General features: G+C 45.1%; 6 protein-coding genes across 8 annotated transcripts in view; 3 read left to right on the top strand and 3 right to left on the bottom strand.

The window, feature by feature from the left end:
- slc27a1a (solute carrier family 27 member 1a) overlaps window positions 1-1698 on the top strand; it is a 7287-nt gene extending 5589 nt beyond the window's left edge. For all 3 annotated transcript variants that reach the window (XM_079281974.1, XM_079281973.1, XM_079281972.1), the window contains 2 exons: window positions 1-8; window positions 660-1698. The exon at window positions 1-8 is cut by the window's left edge and continues 139 nt beyond it. In XM_079281974.1, the coding sequence (XP_079138100.1) occupies window positions 1-8; window positions 660-817 (166 nt within the window). In that variant the 3' untranslated portion in view covers window positions 818-1698. The remainder of the gene's footprint in view (window positions 9-659) is intronic.
- A 120-nt stretch (window positions 1699-1818) lies between these two features.
- Window positions 1819-4495, bottom strand: trim35-13 (tripartite motif containing 35-13). The gene is made up of 6 exons (XM_079281975.1): window positions 4112-4495; window positions 3103-3198; window positions 2775-3005; window positions 2668-2690; window positions 2451-2569; window positions 1819-2357 (listed from the first exon to the last, which is right to left on the bottom strand). Exons 1-6 carry the CDS (start codon window positions 4328-4330, stop codon window positions 1822-1824), a joined length of 1224 nt encoding a protein of 407 aa, XP_079138101.1. The 5' UTR covers window positions 4331-4495; the 3' UTR covers window positions 1819-1821.
- Window positions 4496-6391: 1896 nt separating this feature from the next.
- Window positions 6392-12306, top strand: LOC306787400 (uncharacterized protein; the record flags this gene model as incomplete). The annotated part of the gene is made up of 4 exons (XM_079282520.1): window positions 6392-6510; window positions 11063-11160; window positions 11840-11948; window positions 12047-12306. The coding sequence occupies exons 1-4, from the start codon at window positions 6456-6458 to the stop codon at window positions 12304-12306; spliced, it is 522 nt and encodes a 173-aa protein (XP_079138646.1). The 5' UTR covers window positions 6392-6455.
- Window positions 7213-10461, bottom strand: vac14 (vac14 homolog). Its single transcript, XM_079282564.1, has one exon. It carries the CDS (start codon window positions 10379-10381, stop codon window positions 8018-8020), a length of 2364 nt encoding a protein of 787 aa, XP_079138690.1. The 5' UTR covers window positions 10382-10461; the 3' UTR covers window positions 7213-8017.
- A 585-nt stretch (window positions 12307-12891) lies between the features above and the next one.
- On the bottom strand, window positions 12892-21276 carry LOC306787399 (uncharacterized protein). Its single transcript, XM_079282519.1, has 8 exons — window positions 20886-21276; window positions 20686-20770; window positions 20495-20597; window positions 19551-20197; window positions 15400-15688; window positions 14994-15136; window positions 14800-14905; window positions 12892-14709 (listed from the first exon to the last, which is right to left on the bottom strand). Exons 1-8 carry the CDS (start codon window positions 21182-21184, stop codon window positions 14099-14101), a joined length of 2283 nt encoding a protein of 760 aa, XP_079138645.1. The 5' UTR covers window positions 21185-21276; the 3' UTR covers window positions 12892-14098.
- A 252-nt stretch (window positions 21277-21528) lies between these two features.
- pgls (6-phosphogluconolactonase) overlaps window positions 21529-22500 on the top strand; it is a 2659-nt gene continuing 1687 nt past the window's right edge. The window contains exons 1-3 of the mRNA XM_079282717.1: window positions 21529-21718; window positions 22074-22364; window positions 22467-22500. The exon at window positions 22467-22500 is cut by the window's right edge and continues 74 nt beyond it. Of these exons, the coding sequence (XP_079138843.1) occupies window positions 22101-22364; window positions 22467-22500 (298 nt within the window). The 5' untranslated portion in view covers window positions 21529-21718; window positions 22074-22100. The remainder of the gene's footprint in view (window positions 21719-22073; window positions 22365-22466) is intronic.

The raw sequence follows: 22500 nt of genomic DNA, 5'->3' as shown, positions 1-22500 counted from the left end.
CACTACAGGTCAGTGGCAGATCTAGAGAAATACTCATGGGGTAGCAAGAGGGTGGCATGGAGACTTTAAGGGGTGGCAGAAATATAAACATATGTATTTATTTATTCTTTTTGCTGATTTGATCACAAACCAATGACAAAAAGCCCCTGAATGAAGATAATTTAACTCAAAACATTAAGTGAAGTTAATCCATCCCTCATACAATCAAACAGGAGTTACTAATCACAACATGCTTCACTGTTTTGATTAGTCCTGTACTTCTACTGGTGAAGTTGGCAACCCTACACACAGTTATCAGAAAAAAAGGCCATCAGCAGTTGCTGTGTGTAGCCAAGACCGGGAGAGGCTGCACAGAAAACCCACAATCAATGGGTGACGTCTCGGTGACGACAGTGTGTGGCTGTAACCCTGTGTGTTGTCCTCTCGCGGCTCCTGGCACCAAACTGTGGCGTCCAGGGGGGTGTCATCTCATGCTGCATTCACTTGCACTCGGACATCGGAGTTTTGCTCTTGTAAATCCAACCAGCCACAACTTTTCATATACCGTATTTTGTAATTGGATTGTCTGAAACTGATATCCCTCCTGAGTTCATAAAAATGCTCACCATCACTGATCAAAGGTTTTAATCTATTTTATGTATTTCCACATTCCCGCATAGGTACATTTAAAATCCAGAAAACCCGGCTGCAGAGGGAGGGATTCGACCCACGTCTCACCACAGACCAGATCTACTTTTTGAACACTAGAGCTGCATGTTATGAGGCAGTCGACGAGGAGCTGTACAACGCTATAGCGGAGGGAAGAATGTCTCTATGACAGGGAGGCCGTAGCAGGGCCTCAGTTAAAGAGATGCTGTAGAGAGGATAACATATGCAAACGCCGGGGTCAGGATCAGTCAGTGTTGGTGCACCACCTTGCCTGGATTTTAACCTTTTCAGGGAACAGCGTGGAGAAGACTACTTACATAGAATTACACAGAGAATTGTTCCAGATGCAGTTTTAACACTGTTTGAGTAACACACCAGGACATAATAAGAGGGTATTTATTCCCTTTAATAACTTGTTTTTAATTATGAAATGAACACCTCAAAAAGCCTTAGAGCATCACCGCACATAGAGTGGCTATCTCCCGTTTGAAATAGGATACATGTTACAATAATATGCTTAGGACAGAAAGGTGTAGCATCAAGTCAAACTCTGTTGCAGGTTATATTCCCAATTATGAAATATGTCGCAGGACAATAAGTTTTTGTAGGTTTAGGCAATACTTGAGTGTGAAGCTATAGAGTTACTGATGTGTGGTTGGATGAGGCGGGAAGACCAGACTTCAACCAGCACTACATATGGCTACTAGATAAAACACTAACTAGTCTTTTTTTTCTTTTTTAATACAATGGAAAACTAATCTCACATTTGAACAAAACCGGCACACGTTTGCAAACACACAAAGGTTGTTACTGTATGTGCCTTATATGAAACGTATCAGATATGTTTCATGTTTCTATGCTTTTCTTGGAGAGGAGCTCAAAAGATTGTGAAATCACTGTCGTGATTTGGTATCATGCAAAGCCGAGTCACCCGAGGTATGTAACAAATATTATCAGTGTAGTAATATATTGGTGTTCGAGCTATTTGCAATTTCAGATCTCACAGAGTACATTTCTTTGTTGTAACTCAAATAAAATATTTTCAAACATCTCTGCTTGTTTCATGTCATTCATTTCAAAAAGAAGAAAAAAATCAAGCTGGAGCAGCCCTTCATCTCTCTCATTGGGTCATGTTTACACATACAATGTTTGGCAATGCGTCTCCAATGTGAACTAGTCTATGGACAGGTATATCCTCGTGGGTAGGATCTTCAGTGGGTGCTCTTTGCAGGCAGAGCAGAAGTAGGGAAAGGCTCTGGGCGTGACGATGTCTGTGAAGGTGTAGAGAGGCGGTCGCTCTCTAGGGTCGTAAAACGTCACCTTGCCTCTGTCCATGTCTAGAACTATTCTTATCACTTCTGGCGTCTTAGTCATGTTCAGGGGCTCCCATGGTGCCGTGCAGGCCTTGTGCTCTCTGTTGCGGAACCTTATAGTCCAGAATCCCTCTGCTGGTGTCAGGACGTGCTTGCCCTTCCTGTTGATGGAGTCGCTGGCTACTCCCACCACCCAGTAGGTGTTGTCCTTTACCTCCACGTCCCAGCTGTGGCGTCCGGAGGTGTAGCCCTCGGCAGCCAGCATCTCGGCGCTTATGTCGAAGCGCTCTGGGTTGTCCGGCAGCTTGAAAATCTGGGTCGAGTTCTGCACGACTGTGAGATCCTCTGAGACGATGAAGCAGCTCGCGGCTGTGTTTGGATCCAGAATCACAGGATCTTTAGAGGAAAAAAAACAAACCAGGTAGAAGTTACTAATGTGGTGGGAAAAGAGCCGGTTGATAAAACGTGGCGACGTTTGGAGGAACTCACTGTATTTAACTACGCTCTTCATCTTCTCCCACACTTTAAATTTCAGAGAGCCCAAGTGCTTGGCCACATCAATCAGAGCATCAGACTTCATTTGTGGATCAACAGAAGTTCGCCAAGTTCTGGAAAGACACTTAAGCAGTTAGTTGTTGAGAATTGTGTCTGTAGAGCTAAATTATCCGAAAATATTCTGAGCTGCATCCGAGACGTAAACACTTACCTCCTCATTGTTTCCTTGTAATTCTGAAAAAGTGTAAGAGAACAACTTAAAACCACTTCTGGTTACAATTTGCTATTCAAACTGTCTGAAGCCATGTTCTCATCTACCTGAAGAAATGTGATATCTTGAGATTTCATCTCCTGTTCCACTAATCTGATGGTGTTCGAGATAGATGAGATTTCCTCGTTCATCTCTTCGAACCTCTGGTTAACCGCGAGATTCTTCTCATCCTCCTCGGCCTTTAAAGCTGAGAGTCTGGCGGCCTCCTGCTCCTTCAGGAAAAGGTGAAGGGCTTCAAATTCATCTCTGATCTGTGCTTCGGTGTGTTCGGCCTGGGTCTGGAGAGAGACGTGATTGATGGGTAATCATTGCCTTCACACCTTGGCCCTCTAGTATGTTCAAAGTAACATTATGTACTGATGGAACTGACGGTACCTTGACATGTTCTGCCATTTCCTCACAGGCCATTTTTGACTTCTTGTACAGTTGCAACTTGTCTTTTAAAGGCAGCAGCGCACTCTTCAGTTCCTCCTAAAAAGTCAGTGACAGGGCATCAACACTTGGGACAAGGTCACTCTGGCACACGGCCCAGCTGTCGGCACAATGTGGGGCTTTCAGCTGCCACATACTCTTCCATGACGGCATTAAACGCAAAGCTGCACAGTGCAGCAGCAGCAGCATCAAGTTAATGTGGCAAATCCAGAGGAAAGGATCCAATGTCCTGGTAACATTAGAAATACAGAGCTTGTGCAATTTAGGATCAAGACAAGGACACAATACGGCAACAATAGATTCATTTCACATTAGTGCTCAAGATGTTATGCTATCGGGACAGGGTCGAGGAGGGCATGGGTAGGATGAATGACGTGTCACAGAAACCGCATGGGAATCAAGTTTCAGTCCTCTCGTGACCCCCGGTGGCAATGGCAAACCATAAATACACATCTATTATTAGAATGAACTCTGCCAAAGACCTCCACACTCAACATATCGGGCTGAGCGCAGCATGAAGGTAGTATTAAAATAGAAATGAGGAAAAAGAGTCAAACACAACATATTATAAAGTATTGCCAAAACGTTGACATGCTATAAATTGAAATAATGTCCAGGTTTGGTGAATGACGGATAGCCTTTGAGATTTAATTTGCAAATTTGCTAAATGTTTAGCGAATCAATTGAGATCGTCAAATTTAGTGAATCGTCTTAGTGAAAAGAGAGTATTGTTATATTGTTGACTTTAGATACTAGTCATTAAAGACGGACACAAAGGGTGTTTTAATAGATCTTTCATCATCTTTGATTCCAGCTGCTATCATCAGCAGTAAAACAGTGGAAGATGTTTTGGCAAATTCAAGATTTCCCAAGTAGCCGATGCTGAAGATATTGAGAATGTGCACCACCACAGTGAAATACTGGGGTGACCACCCCCGTAACTTTAACTTACCTTACAGTCACGAGCACCTTCCCCAATGGGATAGAGCCTGTGGCCAGTGTGTGCAGATGCCTTCCCACACACACCACAGATTGGCTCCAAGTCCTCCAAGCAGAACAATGTGAGCTTTTCTCCGTGCTCCTTACACGCCTCTGGGTCATGCTTGCTGCTGAAGTCCTTGAAGGATTCACAGGACTTCTCCAGCACGGTGCTCCCCATGATTCGATCCATGTGAATCCACACCGCCTTGTGTCTCCCAGCTGTCTTTTAGACAGGCTGTACAGAATCTGTGTCTGCAAGTGAGCACCACTGGCTGACTGGACAGGATAGGTCATCCTCAGGATGAGCACGTCTGGTGGCCATTTGTCTTCACGGGGCTTTGACGAGGCTCCTCCCATGTCTCTGGAAGGTTACCTCGGCTTGACCTCAGAAATAAGTGTTGATGCCTCAGCCCCTAAAAGCATATCCCGGGGGGGGGGGGGATAACTTGGGTTAACATTTGGGAGAGTGTATCCGTGCAGATCAGAGCAAAGAGTACACTGACTAATGGTATGCTGTGATCACTAAGTAATGCGAGAAGTCTGTTGAAACAAACTGTCACAGGGTAATGGAAGGGTTTGCAGAGAAACAACATCCAAAAGAAGGCTGAGGATATAAATAGACAGACGTTACCTATTTGGACTGAAGTTATGTGGGTAAAGAAATGTCCTCCTGCTGATCATCGGAATATTTTCACAGTCAAGTTTAGCTTGGAGCAACAGCTTTTTTAAGAATTGAAACGGTTTCTTCGGGGGTTTTTTAGAGCAAATAGAGGGTACTTTAGAACAAGGTGTTCACACGGTGGCATGGTCTTAAAGGTTCATTTGTTCATTTCAAAAGAATGTAACAGTAAATTGACCTTGTGTGGGCCGTAATCAAGTATGTTGTTGTGGGTATTAGTTTACTGGAATGAGTGCTGCAGTTCCAAAAATAGAGCAAGAGTGTGTATGTAGAGATAGAAAGGGAATACTATGCTGCCATCCTGCTGTGCAGACCTGTGCTGCGCCAACTCTTGCATTTGCTGTATGGTAGCGTTTAAATCTCACACACACGATGCTAGCATTCACGGTCAGCTTTAAACCATGCAGGTATACTTATTAGAGTGTGCACTGGATCTGTAGCAAGCATACTGTAGCAAAGTCCCCTATTCTTTCATTTTTCCACTTCATTTCCTCTCCTTTCTTAATCAACTTAATGACTCTTGCTTTCACTCTTTGTCGCTCCTCATTTAGCTGATTAAGTTCACCTGATCACTCAGGTGATTCACTCCCTCTCACTCTTTTTTTTTACCTTTGCATGGAGCGGAAGTTTTGGTGAGAGGAGTTTATTACTCTTTAGGTCTCGTCCAATGTCCGTGGTAATTGACTGAGAACTTTATTCATCCTTATTTCTTTAAACTAAACATATGGGAGTACCGGTAATTTGACTTATTATGTTAAATTATAATCTTGGATTTGCTTGTTTCGGATACACCAGCCCATCTGTGTCTTGTGCTCGCTGAATGTTTTTGAATTGAGTTTTGGAGAAAATACATTGCACTCTGATCCGATGCTCACGATGACGGCGAGCTTTTCATTTGAAACCTCCTAATTAACACGCATGCATTGGCTACTTGAGGCTGCCAGAGTGGTAGTGGCTCTGCATGACACTGGACAGATGTCGGATATTTCTTCTCTTATTTAAAGTCAGTTTATGGGTTTAAATATTTCATAACAATTTCCATCATGCAACTCTAAAGTCGTGGTTGAAAAGCTGTTCTGGTTAAAGTCGATGAATTTGTAGCTGTTTTAATTTGGTCAAATATTTCAGCTGTTTTTGATCTTAAAATGAGTCGATGAACAGGTTATTAAACTGAAAAAGCTTTCAAACTGTCAGACTAAATTAATTGGGAAAAGACAGATGGATTTCTTTGCTGTTTGGGTTTACACACATCAGCGAGTGTGTGCATGCAGGACTTTAATACAGAGGCAAACACACAAATAATGAAGCTGACATGGGGAGTAGCAGGGAGTCCTTAGTTGTGAAACGGAAGTTGTTTGACATGTTTTTCTATTTTCGATTTCCCATATGACTGGGAATAATCAGTGTATTCTGAAGATCATTCTTCATGTTTATGTATTAAATGTATGCTCAATGCTTTTTAAAATAGAATATATTTACGTGCAGAAAGTGCCCCCTTTAAAGCAGAGGGGGCACTCTTTAGTGCCATGTTGTATCCAGAAGTACACAAAAGCTGTGATCACAATCGATGCAGCAGAGGACCAGGAAGATGTCCCCGCACACGGCCTGACCTGAGACGTCAACCTCCATCTGTGAAATGCAATGCAGCACTGATGGGGAGCTCCACAGTAAAACCTATATTCCCTCTGACGGTACAGTATGTGCCATTGGTGTTCGACGGCATTATGGCCCTGCTGCAGGAGAGAAAGAGAGACCCGGCTCCTCTGGTTTCATCATAACTCAACGTGCAAGTTAAAGGCAGGCTTTCAGCTCAGCCACGTTTCAAACCATGCGACTAAAACACTGGAAAACAATGCAGGAACTCTTGTAAAGTTCAATTATTTATATCTTACAATTTGAGTTGAACTTCTTTTCATGCCGTTTCCTTATTAAGGGTGATTTGCAGTTACTGTAACTGCAAATCTAAAATACAATGCCTTTTAATTTACATATGTAATTGTCAGCACCATTCACATTTTGCGTGGAACATTTTATGGTTTAAAAAGCATTTAAACTGTTTGTCATATTCTGAAGCAGATCCTCTTCAATGCAATTCATTGTGAACGTTCATTTTCTTCAATAGAGTCCCGTCTCTGTTGCAAGTTCATGATCACAATAAAAACCTGTTATTTATAGGCAAAGTTAACCGAGTGCATTTACACAATCTAGAGTCAATTTGATTTAATAATGGACATTTGGAGCTGGATGTATAACAAGTCAAAAAGCTGCAGGATGCAACAGATCGGAAAAGGTCCATTAATGGCATCACTGTGTCTGCGCCTGTCTTCTGCCCTCACATGTGTAACCAGTACTTCTAATGACAAGTTGTGAATATGGATGAGGGAAAAAACACATTTAATCACATGGTCCACTTTATTGATTTTCACACAACAATAACAAGTGTGCATCTATTCTAAGGATGCAAGACAAACTGCACAAGGAGAAATACATACATACATATTTACTGAATAATAATAATAATAACAACCATAAAGGGAATTAAAAGCTGAAGGTGTGTAAGGTGACATTTCTGATCCTCTAACAAAGAAATGAGATGCAACAACATGGTCCGACACAGAATTAATGCAAGAGTTCAATCCTCCATGGCTCCCAGAGTTTAAAGTCTTTGTTGAGCCGGGTCAATACGCTTCACGTGAGATTTCTTTTCTGGCTGACAAGAGATTAAGGCAACCCTGAACACGCGCTCCACTCACACCGCTCAGCATGACTCATCATGGAAATAATGTGGTTCACGTGGGCATCAAATGACACCGTGTGTCCTTTAACACTGAAATATGTCAGATTCACCTAAAGCACTAACAAGAGTAAAAAGAAATCTCAGGATATGGTCATATCATCATCACCAGTTATGATGTATGAGATTGTATGTACATTCTTCAAATCTTCACAGAAAGTAGTTTCTATTAATTAGCATGTGAATAGTCTGACGTGTATTAATGTCTTTTCTGTTTGAAATGGTTCCTCCCTGCATTTTACATAACATTCTCAAATTACAAACAAATCAGTTTCCTGACTATCCAGTGATCTGATGAGACAGTTTAATGATATCATATTAAATACTTTTTGGCTTAAACGGTAACTTCATAATCTTTTTTATATATGTATAAAATATATATAAGATATAGCGACAGATTAACTTCACATCAGCTTCCTGTCGGGGTGATCGGAGGCCCGTCCAGAGCGTTGGTGTCGGACCTCCAGGTGTTTGCTCTGAACACGGTCAAAATGCTGGAGCAGCTCGTTGTAATCCACCTGAGAGTGAGAGGCACGTTTGGAGACTTGCTGCTTCGAGTCCATGTACTTTGACTCGTCCACAGTCCTCATGAGCTCCGGGTTGGGGACGCACCGCAGGCGGTGGGAGAGCAGCTGGAAGGCCTGGCTCTGTGGCAGCAGCATCAGCAGGCCGTACAGCGCCTTTATCAGGTAGGGGTTGTTCTCCACGTCCAGCAGCTGCAGGCGCAGGTAGGTGAAAATGGGGCTTTCGATGAGCTGCACCAGCTTGTCGACCTCCATCAGGAAGTCCACCGTCACCTCCAGATCTCCGAACTTCTGGATGAGATCGTAGGCGTGTTTGTAGTTCTGCGTGAGGAAACAGAGCGACACGGTGGCCACAGGGTTGTGGCACCACGAGCGATACAGGCAGCAAAACAGAGCGCAGCTCTCCTGACTGCGCAGGTCTTTCAGCTGGTTGCGCAGCTGGAAGAGCTCGGCCGAGGTGAGCAGGATGGTGTTGAGCGTCTGCACCATGGTGGAGGCAAATTTGAGGTCCTCCTCCTTCAGCAAGATGTCCGCCATGGAGTGGAAGATATTCTCCGCGTGAAGCAACAGACAGAGCTGCCTGATGATGAAAGCGCCTCTGTTCTCCAGAAGCTTCCGCTCCAGGCTGAAGCGTTTCAGCAGGTTGATCATGAACTTGTAAAAATAGGAGTTCATGCTGGGAGTGGACGGGGACGAGTCCACCGTTTTGGGGGCCGTGCCGGGCTGCTGTCCCGTCTTGGTGCTCTCTGGGACCTTGAGCTCCAGCTTGTGGTCCGTGCTGTCGCAGGAGCCGACTTGGTCCGTTTGGCCAGCAGGAGACGACGCTATCTCGGCCAACACCTCCAGATCCTTCAGTATCACCTCGTCCGACTCGTCCGACAGCGTTTTCAGCAGCATGGGAAACAGGCCGTCGGTGTGGCGGAACATTTTGCGTGGCGTCTTGATGTAGAGGTGGTAGAGCCATTTGAGCACAGCTATGCGGGTCATCATGCCGGTGGAGGAGTCGTGGAGGTGCCGGTCCAGCACCTGAACAATACCGTCCAGGTCCAGCGTTACCTGAGGCCTGTCGGCACTGGCTGGAGTGAAGAAGCTGATGTTACTGAAACCAACAGACTCTTGTGACGCGTTCAGCATGTCATTGCCGTCTGCCTCCGTCTTGGGCTGGCCGTCTTCTTTGGACGGCGACCCCGGACTTCCACTTTTCTCCTCATCCTCTTCATCCTCGGGAGTCACCAGCTTCATCAGACTGTGATTACAGGCACTGGCCGCTTCTTTGGTGTTCTTCTTCCGGTCATCGTAGGAAAGGCAAGGCAGCACTGCAGTTAGGATGCCAGAGGAGTAGGGGAGAACCGCTCTGCCCGCAAGCTGGATAAACTCTCTCATCCAGGTCATGGCCGTCAGCTGGATCAGGTCGTTTGTGATCTTGGTTTCATCTGCAACCTGGCAGTGGATGACTAGGATGTTGGCCATCTCGGCAAACTTCACACTGGAGGGGGTCTTCTTAATCTCCTTCAGAAACTCTCCGAGCACCACCTCACACGTTCTGCGGATCTCCTTGCTGTTGTCTCCCAGGATCTGGAAGAGCCCGTCCAGGATCTCGGGGAGGTAGTCCAACAGGTTGATGTCCGGCACCGACTCCAGGACGTGGATCCAGGAAATAATAAACTGCCGAGCGTATTGATTATTGGAGTAGATTCTCTCTCTAAGCAGGGGGACGAACGCCACAAGGTCAAACTTATTGCTTTCTGTCACAATGTCTTTAAGCAGTCTGTCCAGGAGTTCAGACCCGCTCTTCACGTTGGGGTCTGGGTCTGCTGCCAGCTTGCTGAGACCGTCAAAGAGCAGGTTGAAGTGGGGCAGCACGGCTCCCCTGGCCACCTTCACTATATTATAGAGGGCCTCACAGGCATAGTAGCGCAAGCGGCTGTCTGAGTCATTAAAGCACGTGAGCACAGGCTCAATAAGCTCCTTCAGGTACAGTCCGGAGTCCTTGCCGAGGGCGATGGAGCAAGCAGCCAGTCCAATGAGGCCCCCTTTCCGGCTGTGGGGGTGCTGGGAAAGCGCAAACTCCGAGGCCAGGATCTGGATGACATGTCTGATTTGAGTGGCGTTGTTCTGAGCCACGAACTCCCGCACCAGTTTCTCTATTTCCAGAGCCGCGACTTTCCTCTTCTCGTACAGTTTATCATTCAGAGCCCTGACGATGTTGGGCGTCAGAGGCGCGAAGTCCTTCTCCGTGGTCATGTTCGCAGTTGCGGTTGCACCGGGTCCCGTCTACTGAGGTCTACGTTGAAGTCGCGGAGAAAGCAGTCCTGAATGACCATTCGTTCAGAGAAAAACAACACATCTGTGTCACCGGGGAACCAGGAAGCCTCGTAATAACGAGCAGTTGACCGGTTGCATCCGCCGGAAACACGTCACGGTTGCAACGTGTATTTAGGTCCCGCTCTACGAGAGAACCGTTAGCTCAAATTAGCTTCGGTGTGTAGCTTCTTGAGTTGTATTCATAATTTTCTTTCTTTGGCTGTTGAAGGAGGTCGTGACGGTCGGCACTAACAATGGCGAGCCGCCGCTCTTTTCACTCGCAGCTGTCCGCCATCATGGAGACAATGGCCAGGTCAGCCCTGAGTCAGCTCTGCGAGCTGGTGGACGAAGACTTGGCTGAGCTCCGGCTGGGCTTATCTCAGCTGCTGGACGCTAATTCTGCGCTGGTGCAGAAAGTACACAGTCTGGAGTGCGAGTTGACGATTGTGAGACGCGACGCCCCCGGTTTAATTGTGTAAAGGTTATCCCAGCGTGGGTGTTCAAACTGTCCGCCACAGAGACGGGGACACTCACAGTACTTGTGTTTCACAGTGACAATAGCAGATGATCTGAAACGTGTTTTTTGTTGTGCTGACTATGTGTTTTTTTGCTTTTCCTCAGTGCCCGGGTCGCCCTCCATAGAGGGGATCTTTGGAAAAGATTGGTGTATGGATCTGTGGAAAGACAGAGACCCATCCGATCCACCACAGTCCTCTGAGGTTAGATGATTATTTACAGACTTATTAAGTGTTCTCGTTATGGCCCAGGTTTAAATGTGAAATATACATACTTTAAAATGCATATCTGTTCTTAATATTGCTGTGGAAAAACTCACACTGAAAAACAAGCAATGAGGGAGTGTATAGATGTCCTGATAAATGTCTGAACCATGTTTAACTTATAAATGTAATAATAAAGGAATATTAATATGCTAGTGAACATAACACACGTCACATCAAAGGTTGCATCAAACAATTGTTTTTATTGTCACTTTTTTTTTTGACAAATATATCATAAAAGTTGAGAAATCCTACAACGTTGATCCATGTCTAATAGTTATAATAATGAAGCTGCCCATCACAAGATCCCAAAGCCCAACATGATGTTTTCAAATTGCAGGTTTTGTCCAACCACCAGTCCAAAACCCAACGATAACTAATTTACAAAACTATAATGAAGAGAGAGGCAGAAAATCACCGTATATGAGGAACAGGAACCACGGTTTTACATTTTTCACTGACGTGAAGAATTAATCAAGTATCAAAATTTCTGCCCATTAATTTCCATTCGTCTACTCGACTCATCATTTCAGCTTTAGTCTGGTGAAGCGTTGCTCTCATAGAAAATGTTGCCGAATTTAATGGCATTGTAACATTTTGACTTTTTCTATTTGAGCAGCCTGTGGCGACGCTGCTCCACCTGATTCCTGTGTCTCAGATCAAAGAGGAGGTGGATTATGTGGAGGATGCTGTCAGTTGCTGCCAGCAGGAAACACGTAGTACAGAAGGTAAGAGAGTGAAGGAGGGTTCGCATGAGGAAATAGTTTACACACAGATTTAGATGCTTTCTGAGTGTTTTGACTGTGTTTTGTTTTTAATGCAACAGAACATGAAGAAAGCGTCGCTGAGGAAGCAGAGCACCGGTCAGTTGGTCACTCGGCCGTAGGCAGCACGTGCAGCCTGTCATTAGATCCGGATGTAGAACAGGTTGTGTGTTCAGGTGGAAACGAAGAACCGACAGTTCAGCTGATATCCATCAGTGACACAGAGGGGGCCTTCAGCACTCATACCATTCCGATGACGATGATGATGATGATGATGATGGTGTACGATTTGTTGAAGAAAGTCAACAAGAGCCAACCATGAGTGCTGAAGGTGGTCCCAGCAACAACAACCAGGACACATTACCTGCTAACAGCTCTGAAAACAGCGGCACTCTGGATTCCCTTGATGACTTTAATACGCTTGATGTAGAAACCGCCAGAGACCCGAACGGATACAGGTTCCCATGTAAGATATGTGGCATGACATTCTTCCACAAGGGCACTCTGACGCACCACATGAGGGGCCACAAGTCAAACTTTTGCAATATTTGTAAGCGGCATTTCCCTCACAGGTACAAGCTGAAATCGCACACCTGCTTGTCTCGGGTTTCCTCTCAGAGGCTCGACAGTAAATCCTGTCAGCTGTGCGGGAAGACCTTTGCAAACTCATCGGCTCTGAGCATTCACTCTGTGGTCCACACGGGGGAGAAACCTCACTGGTGCAGCTTATGTGGCAAAGGGTTCACCCAGAAAGGCAATCTGAAATGTCACCTGCGTGTCCACACTGGAGAGAAGCCGTTCCGCTGCGTTAAATGTGGGAAGATGTTCACGCAAAAGGTCAACCTCAACAACCATTTAATTGCACACACAAACAGTGACATCCCGTAGCTGGGAGACAATAGCTCTCTTTATCTGGATGCATCATGTACTACTTCTCACATGAGTTTAAGGGCAGTTCATGTCATGGTTTTAAAGACGTGTAGTGAAGTTTGTTTCTTTATTTGTTCTGACAATAAAACACATGAATGTTTTGATTCAACTTTTATTTAATAGTTTACTTTAGTATTTTATTTTTGTCTGATCTAACCTGAAACTTGACGAGTCCGTTTAATTAGTGGAGTCTTTACAAAATCAAGTTTGACAATCTGAACAATGCACCTGTGATGGGGGTCTGTGAGGGGCATGCGGCTTTGAGTGACCAGAGAGAGAACATCCAACAGCACAAGATTTCTCTCTTGGGCAGGAATAATTCACTCAGTGTGGTCGGCTCAGGGGAAACATAGGACAGCCAAAATAGGTGCTTAGTATGACATAAATAATAGAAATGGTTCACATTTAGAGAACAATGGAATTTGGCTTGACTACATTGAAAACACAACTCTCTACAATTGTGACTCATACAAATACATTTATTTAAAACGGCAACACCATTTAAACCAGAATTTATTTGAATATTATATAATCAGACAGTTGTGTGTTTTAAAATGATGGACCCTCCCACTTTCTTTCTTGAAATGTAAAGGCATGACGTGTGAGATTTGGGCAATGAAGCACACAGTGAGTTGTTTTACTTTCACATTGTCGTGAAGAGGTAGTTTTAAAGTTTTTTTTTGCTACATGTGCAAACGATGTAGCACTCGTAAGTATTTTGGCATTATTTGACCCTTGAAATATGACACTGAGGTATAACATGTTAGCCCAACCATATGACAACATGCAGTGTATCAAATGTAAGTATTTCTGTCATAGGTTGGATGAGCGCCTCACTCTAAATGTAGGCAGCAGATATCTGATCTACCGGTATATATAAATTATTGGGTGAAACTGAGTTCATATGCTCGTCGAGGGCATGACAGATTTAACAATAAACCCCCCTGAAGCAATCAAATAAACCAAATTCATTCAAATGGGACACTAGAGAGGACAGATATTCTCTGTACCCTTGTTTGGCTGCTGCTCTTAACAATAAAGCTAAAAATACATTAAACTAGATTTTTACAGCAGCGCCATCTGACCATAACTTTTTTTTGATATAAATAAGAGTATTTAAAATCTACATTGGCACATTGAGCCCCTTTGGCGCGCTTGAAGTAGCAGTTGTGATCGGGTTCTGCTCAATGGAAACACTGGTGGTGATTCAGACCATACTTGTACGCGTAGCATTTCCCACAATCCACGCAGCTGAAGGGCTTTTCCCCCGTGTGTGTCCGCAGGTGTATGTTCAGGGAGCTTTTCTGGGAAAAGCTTTTGCCGCAGTCCAGACAGCTGTAGGGCTTCTCCCCGGAGTGCACGCGCTGGTGCAGTTTCAGGTACGTTTTCTGGGCGAAGCGCTTCCCGCAAACCGAGCAGCTGAACGGCTTCTCGCCCGAGTGTCGCCTGATATGGACTTTTAAACTGCTCAAATAGTTGAATATTTTCCCGCAGAACAAGCACTCAAAGCGCTTGGTGGGCTTCACGGGTCTTGACTGACCGTTGAGTTCTTTGGCCGCATTCATGTGGATGTTCGAGTAGTCGGAGTAGCCAGCGGCGCCCGGGGGAAGGTGCGTGTTGTCCACCAGAGTGCTCATCGTTGCGTCGTCTATCAACTTGTCCATAATCGTCGGCTGCGTGCGCTGCTGCGTTTGACTGTCGGCCGTCATGGGGAAGCTGTTTATCTCCACAGGTTGAAGCTGCAGCTCATCGACAGATCTGCGAAGCATGCTGTCCTCCTCAAAAAGTCCAACGACTGCCAAACGATAATACATGCAGTTAAATCACTGACAACTCAATCGGGATTATAATGACTTCATCTTGTTTATTTGTAATCCAAACTTACTTTTTCTATTATCTGTGAGCCTCATCTGCTGGCTGATGGGATGGTCGTCATATATCTCCTCCTTCACGAAGATGAGATCAGGTTCGCTGTCCAGTAAGTCGATTGCCTGCCAACAAGACACGTGACAAACGATCTGTCAGATTACAGTGGGGTGAAAAAAACATTAAAAACCAGTTGGTCTGTGGTTCACTGACCTGTGGCCCCATGCTCGTCATAGCAGCGGGCACCACTGTGGCTTTACTTTGAGGGGGCAGTTTATCTTCTCTCCACAGATCCATGCACCAGTCCTTTCCGAAGACGCCCTCGATGGCTGGATCAGGCTGCTCCTGCTGCTGTTCTGGAAGAAGAAGCAGATGTGAAATTGGGACCCCCTGTAAGGTGGAAATCATCTAAAATCAAAAGTTTAGTCTCTAGACTGGAATGTGATGAGCTGACGATGCACATCTGCACTTGTGGACATAGATGAGTTAAAGTACCGGAGCTAAAGTAGACTGAAGCTAACTAGCCTGCTGTGACACTGACAAATATGACCAGCTGTCTGTCTGTCTGTCTGTCTGTCTGTCAGTCTGTCTGTCTGTCCAGATGTCGGAGCCTTCTGACCTGCGGGGTGTCTGTGGCTAACACCGTTGACATGAGCAGAATACGACGGCGCCGCCCTCGCTGCCCTCAGCTGGACCTCCAGTAGGTAACACCTCTTCTTCAGCGCCTCGTTCTCCGCTTTGTGCTGGGAGACCTCGGTGTGAAGGACGGAGGAGCATTCGTCGGCGAGGTTGCCTATTTCGACCAGAGCCGCCTTCGTTAGCTTGTCCAGGACCGCGGCTAGCTGCGCCCGAAAACTCCGGTTCGTGGTGTTGCACATCATCTCGAAAGGGAGGATGGATATGTCGATTTAGTTTAGTAAGATTGTCAACGTAGCAGCGCTGCTCCTCAACCAAATATGTGATACTGTCAGAGACGTTGCTGTGCCGCAAGGGGTTGTGGGAAAACGCTCACGTAACCTACGTTTACGAAGTGCACATGAATGCAGCACAGAATCAAAGCCGTTTTTTTGACCGAGTGACGAGATTACAAACGTTGTATTCGTCACTGGGGATTACAGGGATGTCTTAAGTAATTTTACTTCTATTGTGTATCTTTAATATTAAAGTAGCCCCTTTGTTGACACCCCCCGTTGATTAATGTGTATGAATCTTCACTGCTCTCCAGTGGACACAAAGAGGAACTTCAAAGTCTATTAAATGTGTTGGTAACACACAATTACTACTCTACCAGCATTACTGTTGCAAACATCAACATGTAGAACTCATTGTTGGTGTGGTTATTATACATTTGTACTAACCCCAGTTCTGATAATTGTATTAAAAGAGCTTTTTAAATAACAGTTTTGTAGTTTTGTTTACTGCCATCCAGTGGCCATTTGAAAGAACTGCAACCTCCATTACTTTCACCTCTCAAAGGCAGTTTAATGGTTATTGATCAATACGTACACGTTGTTATAATTATCATTATTATTAACATTATAGCAGACACAAGTCTAATCTTCTGATGTTGTTTACTCAATCATCAATGCAGACAGGTTGGAATGCAAGGAATTCTGTTAAATAAATATATCTAAAGTAGTTTCAACCATTTTGATGTCACAACAACTTGATCTTAGGGATGTATGGAAACAAACCATTGTGTTTTTTTCAGGCTACAAGTTTCAAGTGATGTGCCCGTAACAAGACCCAAATAAAGTAAGGACAGTCTACAGAGTCTAAAATCTAGGAATGTTCTGCTCCAAAGGCCTGTGTCCTCATCTGAGTGTTTGTGTGAACTTCTTTTGACACCAAGCGTCTCAGCTGGTTTTGCGATTAGACATCACAGTTGTCTACTTGATGAGCATTTCAGCCGTTTGTCCTAAATAAGAGCTCATAAACCTGTTGAAAACGTCAGTGTTTACGCAGAGCTGATTTGCAACCATGACATTCCTGATAGGGGTACGGTGACCTTCTTACTAGAACGAATTGTCAAAGAGAAGTGATGTTCCAGACCTTATGCAGATTTCTCTGTGTGAACGCGATTCGTGTGTTATCCGTTGTATCAAGAATTGATGTACCAGCACACTGCATATGTTATAATATGTTTTCCTCGTTCATTCTGGTCAGTGTTTACATCCCACCTCAGGCCTGTGTGAGTGAGGCTCTCAACACCTGGCTGAACAGTGTAATAATGGTAAAATATGCATAACAACTATGTGTCCTTGTGAACCCGAAACTTACGTGTGGTTGAAACTATGTAGTAATGAGGAACTTGTGGTTGAAACGTCTGATCTTACCTTGAATGTATCGAAACTGTGGAAGGTCAGCAACAAAAGATAAGCCATCGTGGGTGCGACTCCCTTGAGAGATAACTTGTTGCTGTGTATAAAGGAGCTTGTACTTTTAAGTTTTCTGCACATTCAACAACAATAAAACCTGGTTCACTGCAAGACTCAGGCAGCTTCGTCGGGCTAAGGAGGAGGCCTACAGAGGTGGGGACAGGATCCTGTACAACCAGACCAGAAACACACTGACGAGGGAGATCAAGGTAGCTAAGAATACTGGAACGCATCGTCACCACACAACTCAAAGCCCACCTCATCTCCAACGATCTGTTCGAGCCATTTCAATCTGGTTTCTGCTCACAGCACAGCACTGAAACAGCCCTCCTTAAAGTCACCAATGACCTCCTCCTCTCCTCAGACGCTGGTCACCTCAACATTCTCATCCTCCTCGACCTCACTGCAGTGTTTGACACCATCAACCACAACATCCTTCTCTCCCGCCTCGAATCCTCCCTCAACATCACCGGAACTGCTCTCTCCTGGATTAAATCATATCTCACAAACAGACAACAGTTCATCAGTATCAACAACTGCACCTCCTCCACTGCTCCTCTGTCTCAAGGCATCCCCCAGGGTTCAGTGCTTGGTCCTCTTCTGTTCATCCTCTACTTGCTCCCTCTTGGTCACATCATCTGTCAACATGGACTTCACTTTCACTGTTACGCCGATGATGTCCAACTCTACATCTCCACAAAAGCCATCACCACTGCTACTCACTCCACTCTCACCAACTGCCTCACTGACATTAAATCATGGATGCAAACCAACTTCCTCAAACTGAACTGTGATAAATCTGACATGATCATCATCGGCCCCAAATCCCTCACTAAAACCTGTCACAACTTCTGCCTCACCATCGACAACTCCACTCTGTCTCCCTCCCCACACATCCGCAACCTTGGAGTCATGTTTGACAGCAACCTCTCCTTTGAACACCACGTCAAACAAATCACCAGAACTGCCTTTTTCCACTTAAAACCACACTCCATCCCGCCGGCTCCGCTCCTCTGATGCCAACCTCCTGTCCCTTCCACTCAGGACCAAGCACCGGACATGGGGCGACAGAGCCTTCTCCATATCTGCCCCCTCCCTCTGGAACTCTCTCCCCAAAAACATCCGAGATTGCACTGACCTTTCCACATTCAAATCACAAATCAAAACTCACCTGTTCAAAACTGCTTTTAACGTGTGACTATTATTGTGTACTTTGTTTTTAGTGTATTGTTTTTATATACGATGATTTTAATGTAAAGTGTCTTTGAGTGTCATGACAAGTGCTATATAATAAATGTATTATTATTATTATTATTATTATTAAGAGAAGCTACACTGAAAAGCTGGAAAAATGGTTTTCAGTTTGGAGAGGCCTGGAAGTTTTCTGTTCTTCCATCACTGTGTGGTTTGGATCGGCCACCAAACAGGACAGAAACGGACTACAACGGATTGTCAGGTCTGCGGAGAGGATCATTGGTTCCAGCCTGCCGTCCATCCTGGACTTGTACACCTCCAGAGTCAGGAAACGAGCATGAAGATCGCTGCAGACCCTTCACACCCTGGACACAAGCTGTTCCACCTCCTCGCCTCTGGAGGGCGCTACAGGGCTCTGTACGCCAAAACCACCAGACACAGGAACAGCTTCTTTCCACTGGCCGTCACTCTTATGAACAATAAATAAGTCACACTGCACTCTGTACTTTGCACTATTACCACTACTTGCACTATCGCCTCAATTCCATTGCCATTGTTTGTAGGTTAATGTTCACATGTGTGTGTGTATATATATATATACATATATATATTTGCTGATTCTGATAAACGCTGATTTAAAGCTTTCGCTATCTTCATCTCTTTATCACACAATGCTTTACTCATGCGCCCTGATAAATATATGTCGTAGATTTATGTCACAATGATCCCAGTGAGGAAGATTCCTGCTCTGACTCCTGAGCAGCTCTCCTGGAGTAGTGCCTTGCTCAATGACAACCAATTTTCCGCACTCTAGATCACTGCAACTTGGGCTGCTTTCTACTTATTAGGCATCAACAGCTATCAATAAAACAATATTTATTGAGAAGTGCAGTCGTCGTGGGTAAGTTCACAGTGTTGTTTTTATACTGTAACTCATACTGTGTTTATTATTCATACGGCAGCACAATATCAAGGGGGTTGGCTGAAACTTAGTGACTGGTAAGTAAAAGTTAAGCAGCAGATAACACACATAATGACACAGATTCCATCCCATTTGAACAGTCAGGTGACACACAAAATCTGGAGCAAAGATAACTTTATTATGCACAAAATATTTCAATCCAACAGCAGTAGAAGTTACATTTGACTGGCTGTTTTAGGTGGTCCCGTTTATGAATGTCCCACTGAATGTCGGTACACTGGCTTCACTACCATACATGTGAAAACTAGGATCTAGATGTACAGCCAGGTGTTTCTTCAGATTGCAGTTCTTGGTAAAGCCCTTGCCACATTTGATACAAACAAAAGGTTTTTCTCCGGTGTGTGTACGCTGATGCATATCGAGAGTGCATTTCTGAATGAAGCCCTTTCCACAAATGGGACAGCGGTAGGGCTTCTCCCCAGTGTGTGTGCGCTGGTGTGTGTACAGATGTCCCTTTTGAGCGTATCTCTTCCCACACAGCGTGCACCTGAATGGTTTCTCTCCCGTGTGGCTCCTCTGGTGTATTTCAAGTTGGCTGAAGCATCGGAAGCTCTTGCCGCACTGCAAGCAGCCAAACCTCTTAGCAGCCGAGTTCCTCAAGTTGTGAAGCTTCACATTCCGGAGCACACTTAAGCTTTGGGAGGCAACGTTTTGAGCCGGGCTTTTCCCCGCCACTTGGTTTGTGTGTGCAGGTGCAAGCTGTGGATTCCACTGCGTTTCCCTCCTCCCTGGTCCGGCGAGAGACGACTGGCTGCTCATGGTCACAAAGCTGTCGGTGAACAGAGGCTGCAGGCATTCTGCGACAGGTTTGGGACACTGCATCGCTTCTGAACTCTTCTGGGTGTCTGTGAATGCTTCCCTTCCTGTTTACAGAAAATAAACATGTTAGAATTTGGAATAGTATTGATCCTAATAATTACTCAGAAGTATTGATCCTAATAATTACTCAGATGAAGGCCACAAAAGTCTGCACGCACTGGCCTCAAAATAAAGTTACCTACAACTGTTGCTGGAGTTTCAACCCTTTAAGAACATTATTGCTAAACCACATAAACAAAGAACCTTGGCAAGAGCAATTTTAACAACAAAAAAATCCACGTAATGTCCATTTTATTACACAAAAAGTTATTGTCTTTCAGTAACTTTCATGTAATACTCACTGTTTTCACTTGTCCTATGTTGTTCACAGTCACTGGTGTCCACCTCCGACGGCTCTTCCTTTATCACTATGAGTTGTGGTTGCTCTTTCAGTGGGTTTGGGAGCTAGTGAGAGAACAGTATATGAATCACACCTGTTACAAATGAAGGACACAATACTAATATGGTGACATAAGATCAGTGCTGGACTTACCTCGGCTATGGCATGCTCTTCACCATGAAGGTGATGCCATTTGCTCATCTCAGTGGAGGAACTCGTGCTTTCCCATGGACTTTCACTGAAAATGCCATAAACTCGGGTTAAATACAGCAGGCAGGGTGTAGCTGACAGCACAGTCCTGGTGGAGATATGATGCCTACCTACAGGCTACACGCAGCAATCAACAAGCCTACCATTTAGTAGCAGGTCTCGTCCTGTCAGGCTCCAGGCGTCCGTCCTCTGAAGCGTCCCTCACCGCAGAGCATGCTGCTGCTGCGTCCTGCGTCCTGCCCCCCTGCGCGAGGTAGAGCAACTTATCCATCAGCTGCAGCTTCTCTGTGAGCGAGACGATTTCGTTCCGCCCGCGAGTTATCTCAATCTTAAGCATCTTCGACTCGATCTCGACCAGTTTGCTTATCTCCATTGCAGCTGTTTTGGATAACGCGTCCATGATGCAGACGAGCTGTGTCTGGAAAGAGAAGACTGTCGACATGTTTGTTTCTAATCTTTCTGTGGGGCGCGAGACAAACACCGTGAAGTTGACGCAGTCCGGAGGTGTTATGTTCACTGAGAAATGTAGTTAACTACAACGTAATGCAAGAGAAGAGCTGTGTGTGTGTGTGTGTGCGTGTCAACTAGATACGCGAGTGCTTCTTCAAAACTCAAGTGGTTGAAACGGATACAGTGTTGCCATCTAGCGGATGGGAGGACGTATAAGAACCGTATGAAAAACTTAAATATCGACCAGTAATATTGACACAGCTTTTTTATTTACCCTTTGTTGTTGTGTGAAATCCCCCCACTCGGTTAATCGCATGTTTTTAATTTGTTCGTCGATAAAACTGAATTTCTAGGTCGTTGGAGCTACGTAGTAGGGGACCACACTGACCAGAATGCAGTGCGGCCTAAACACAGAATCTGATTGGCTGCTGAGAATTCGATTCAGGAAGTAGGGCGAGTGCGTCGAATTACATTTGCCGACTGAAAATCCTCCTCATTGACAATCCGCTGTTGAGCTTCCCACGAAGTAAGGACACTTCTTTTTTTTTTCTCGGAAAGCTGTAGTTGAAGACTTTAAAAGTCGAGTTTGTTTAAGAAACGAGCATCGCTTCTCCTGCATATTTCCGGTATCAGCCAATACAATATCCTGCAGAATCAGCCGGGGTTTGTAGCATTTTGTAGCATTTAGATCCCCTATATTTGCACAGTCCCAGTCTAGTTATTACATTACGTTATCAAGCTAACATTAGTGAAAATATTATTAAGAGAAGGGCCTTAAATAAGTAAATAAAGTTCTCACAGTGAAGACTTGCACAACAGTGTTGTAATTGACTTCCTCGTGTGTTGCTCAAACCTGTTCTTTCTCTCTCTGTACAACCCAGTATCTCCTCAAATCAGATTGCTCTCTCATGGCTGGCAGAAGGGTCGTGGTCTTCCCCTCCTCCGCGGAGCTCGGTCCGGTGCTGGCCCAACTGGTGACGTCTCGGGCCGAGAAAGCCATCACCTCTCGTGGCAGGTTCAGCCTGGGCCTCTCTGGAGGAAGCCTTGCGTCCATGCTCAGCAAAGAACTGCTTGCTCTGCCAGAGCTGGACTGCAGCAAGTGGGTGGTCGGTTTCTGTGACGAGCGAGTGGTTTCCTTCGACGACCCTGATAGCACCTACGGGCTGTACAAGGTATCTGTTCAGGACTGTGTTTGTCTGCGTGTGTCCTGGTTACATGCATGTATGGGGATCTGTTACACTCGGGTCAAATATAACCCTGTGCTTCTTTTCCAGAGTCAGTTGTTTTCCAAAGTCAACATCCCTGACA

Source organism: Melanostigma gelatinosum, assembly GCF_949748355.1.
Source record: "Melanostigma gelatinosum genome assembly, chromosome: 13".
Classification (NCBI taxonomy): domain Eukaryota; kingdom Metazoa; phylum Chordata; class Actinopteri; order Perciformes; family Zoarcidae; genus Melanostigma; species Melanostigma gelatinosum.
This window is presented reverse-complemented; position numbering and strand designations above follow the sequence as displayed.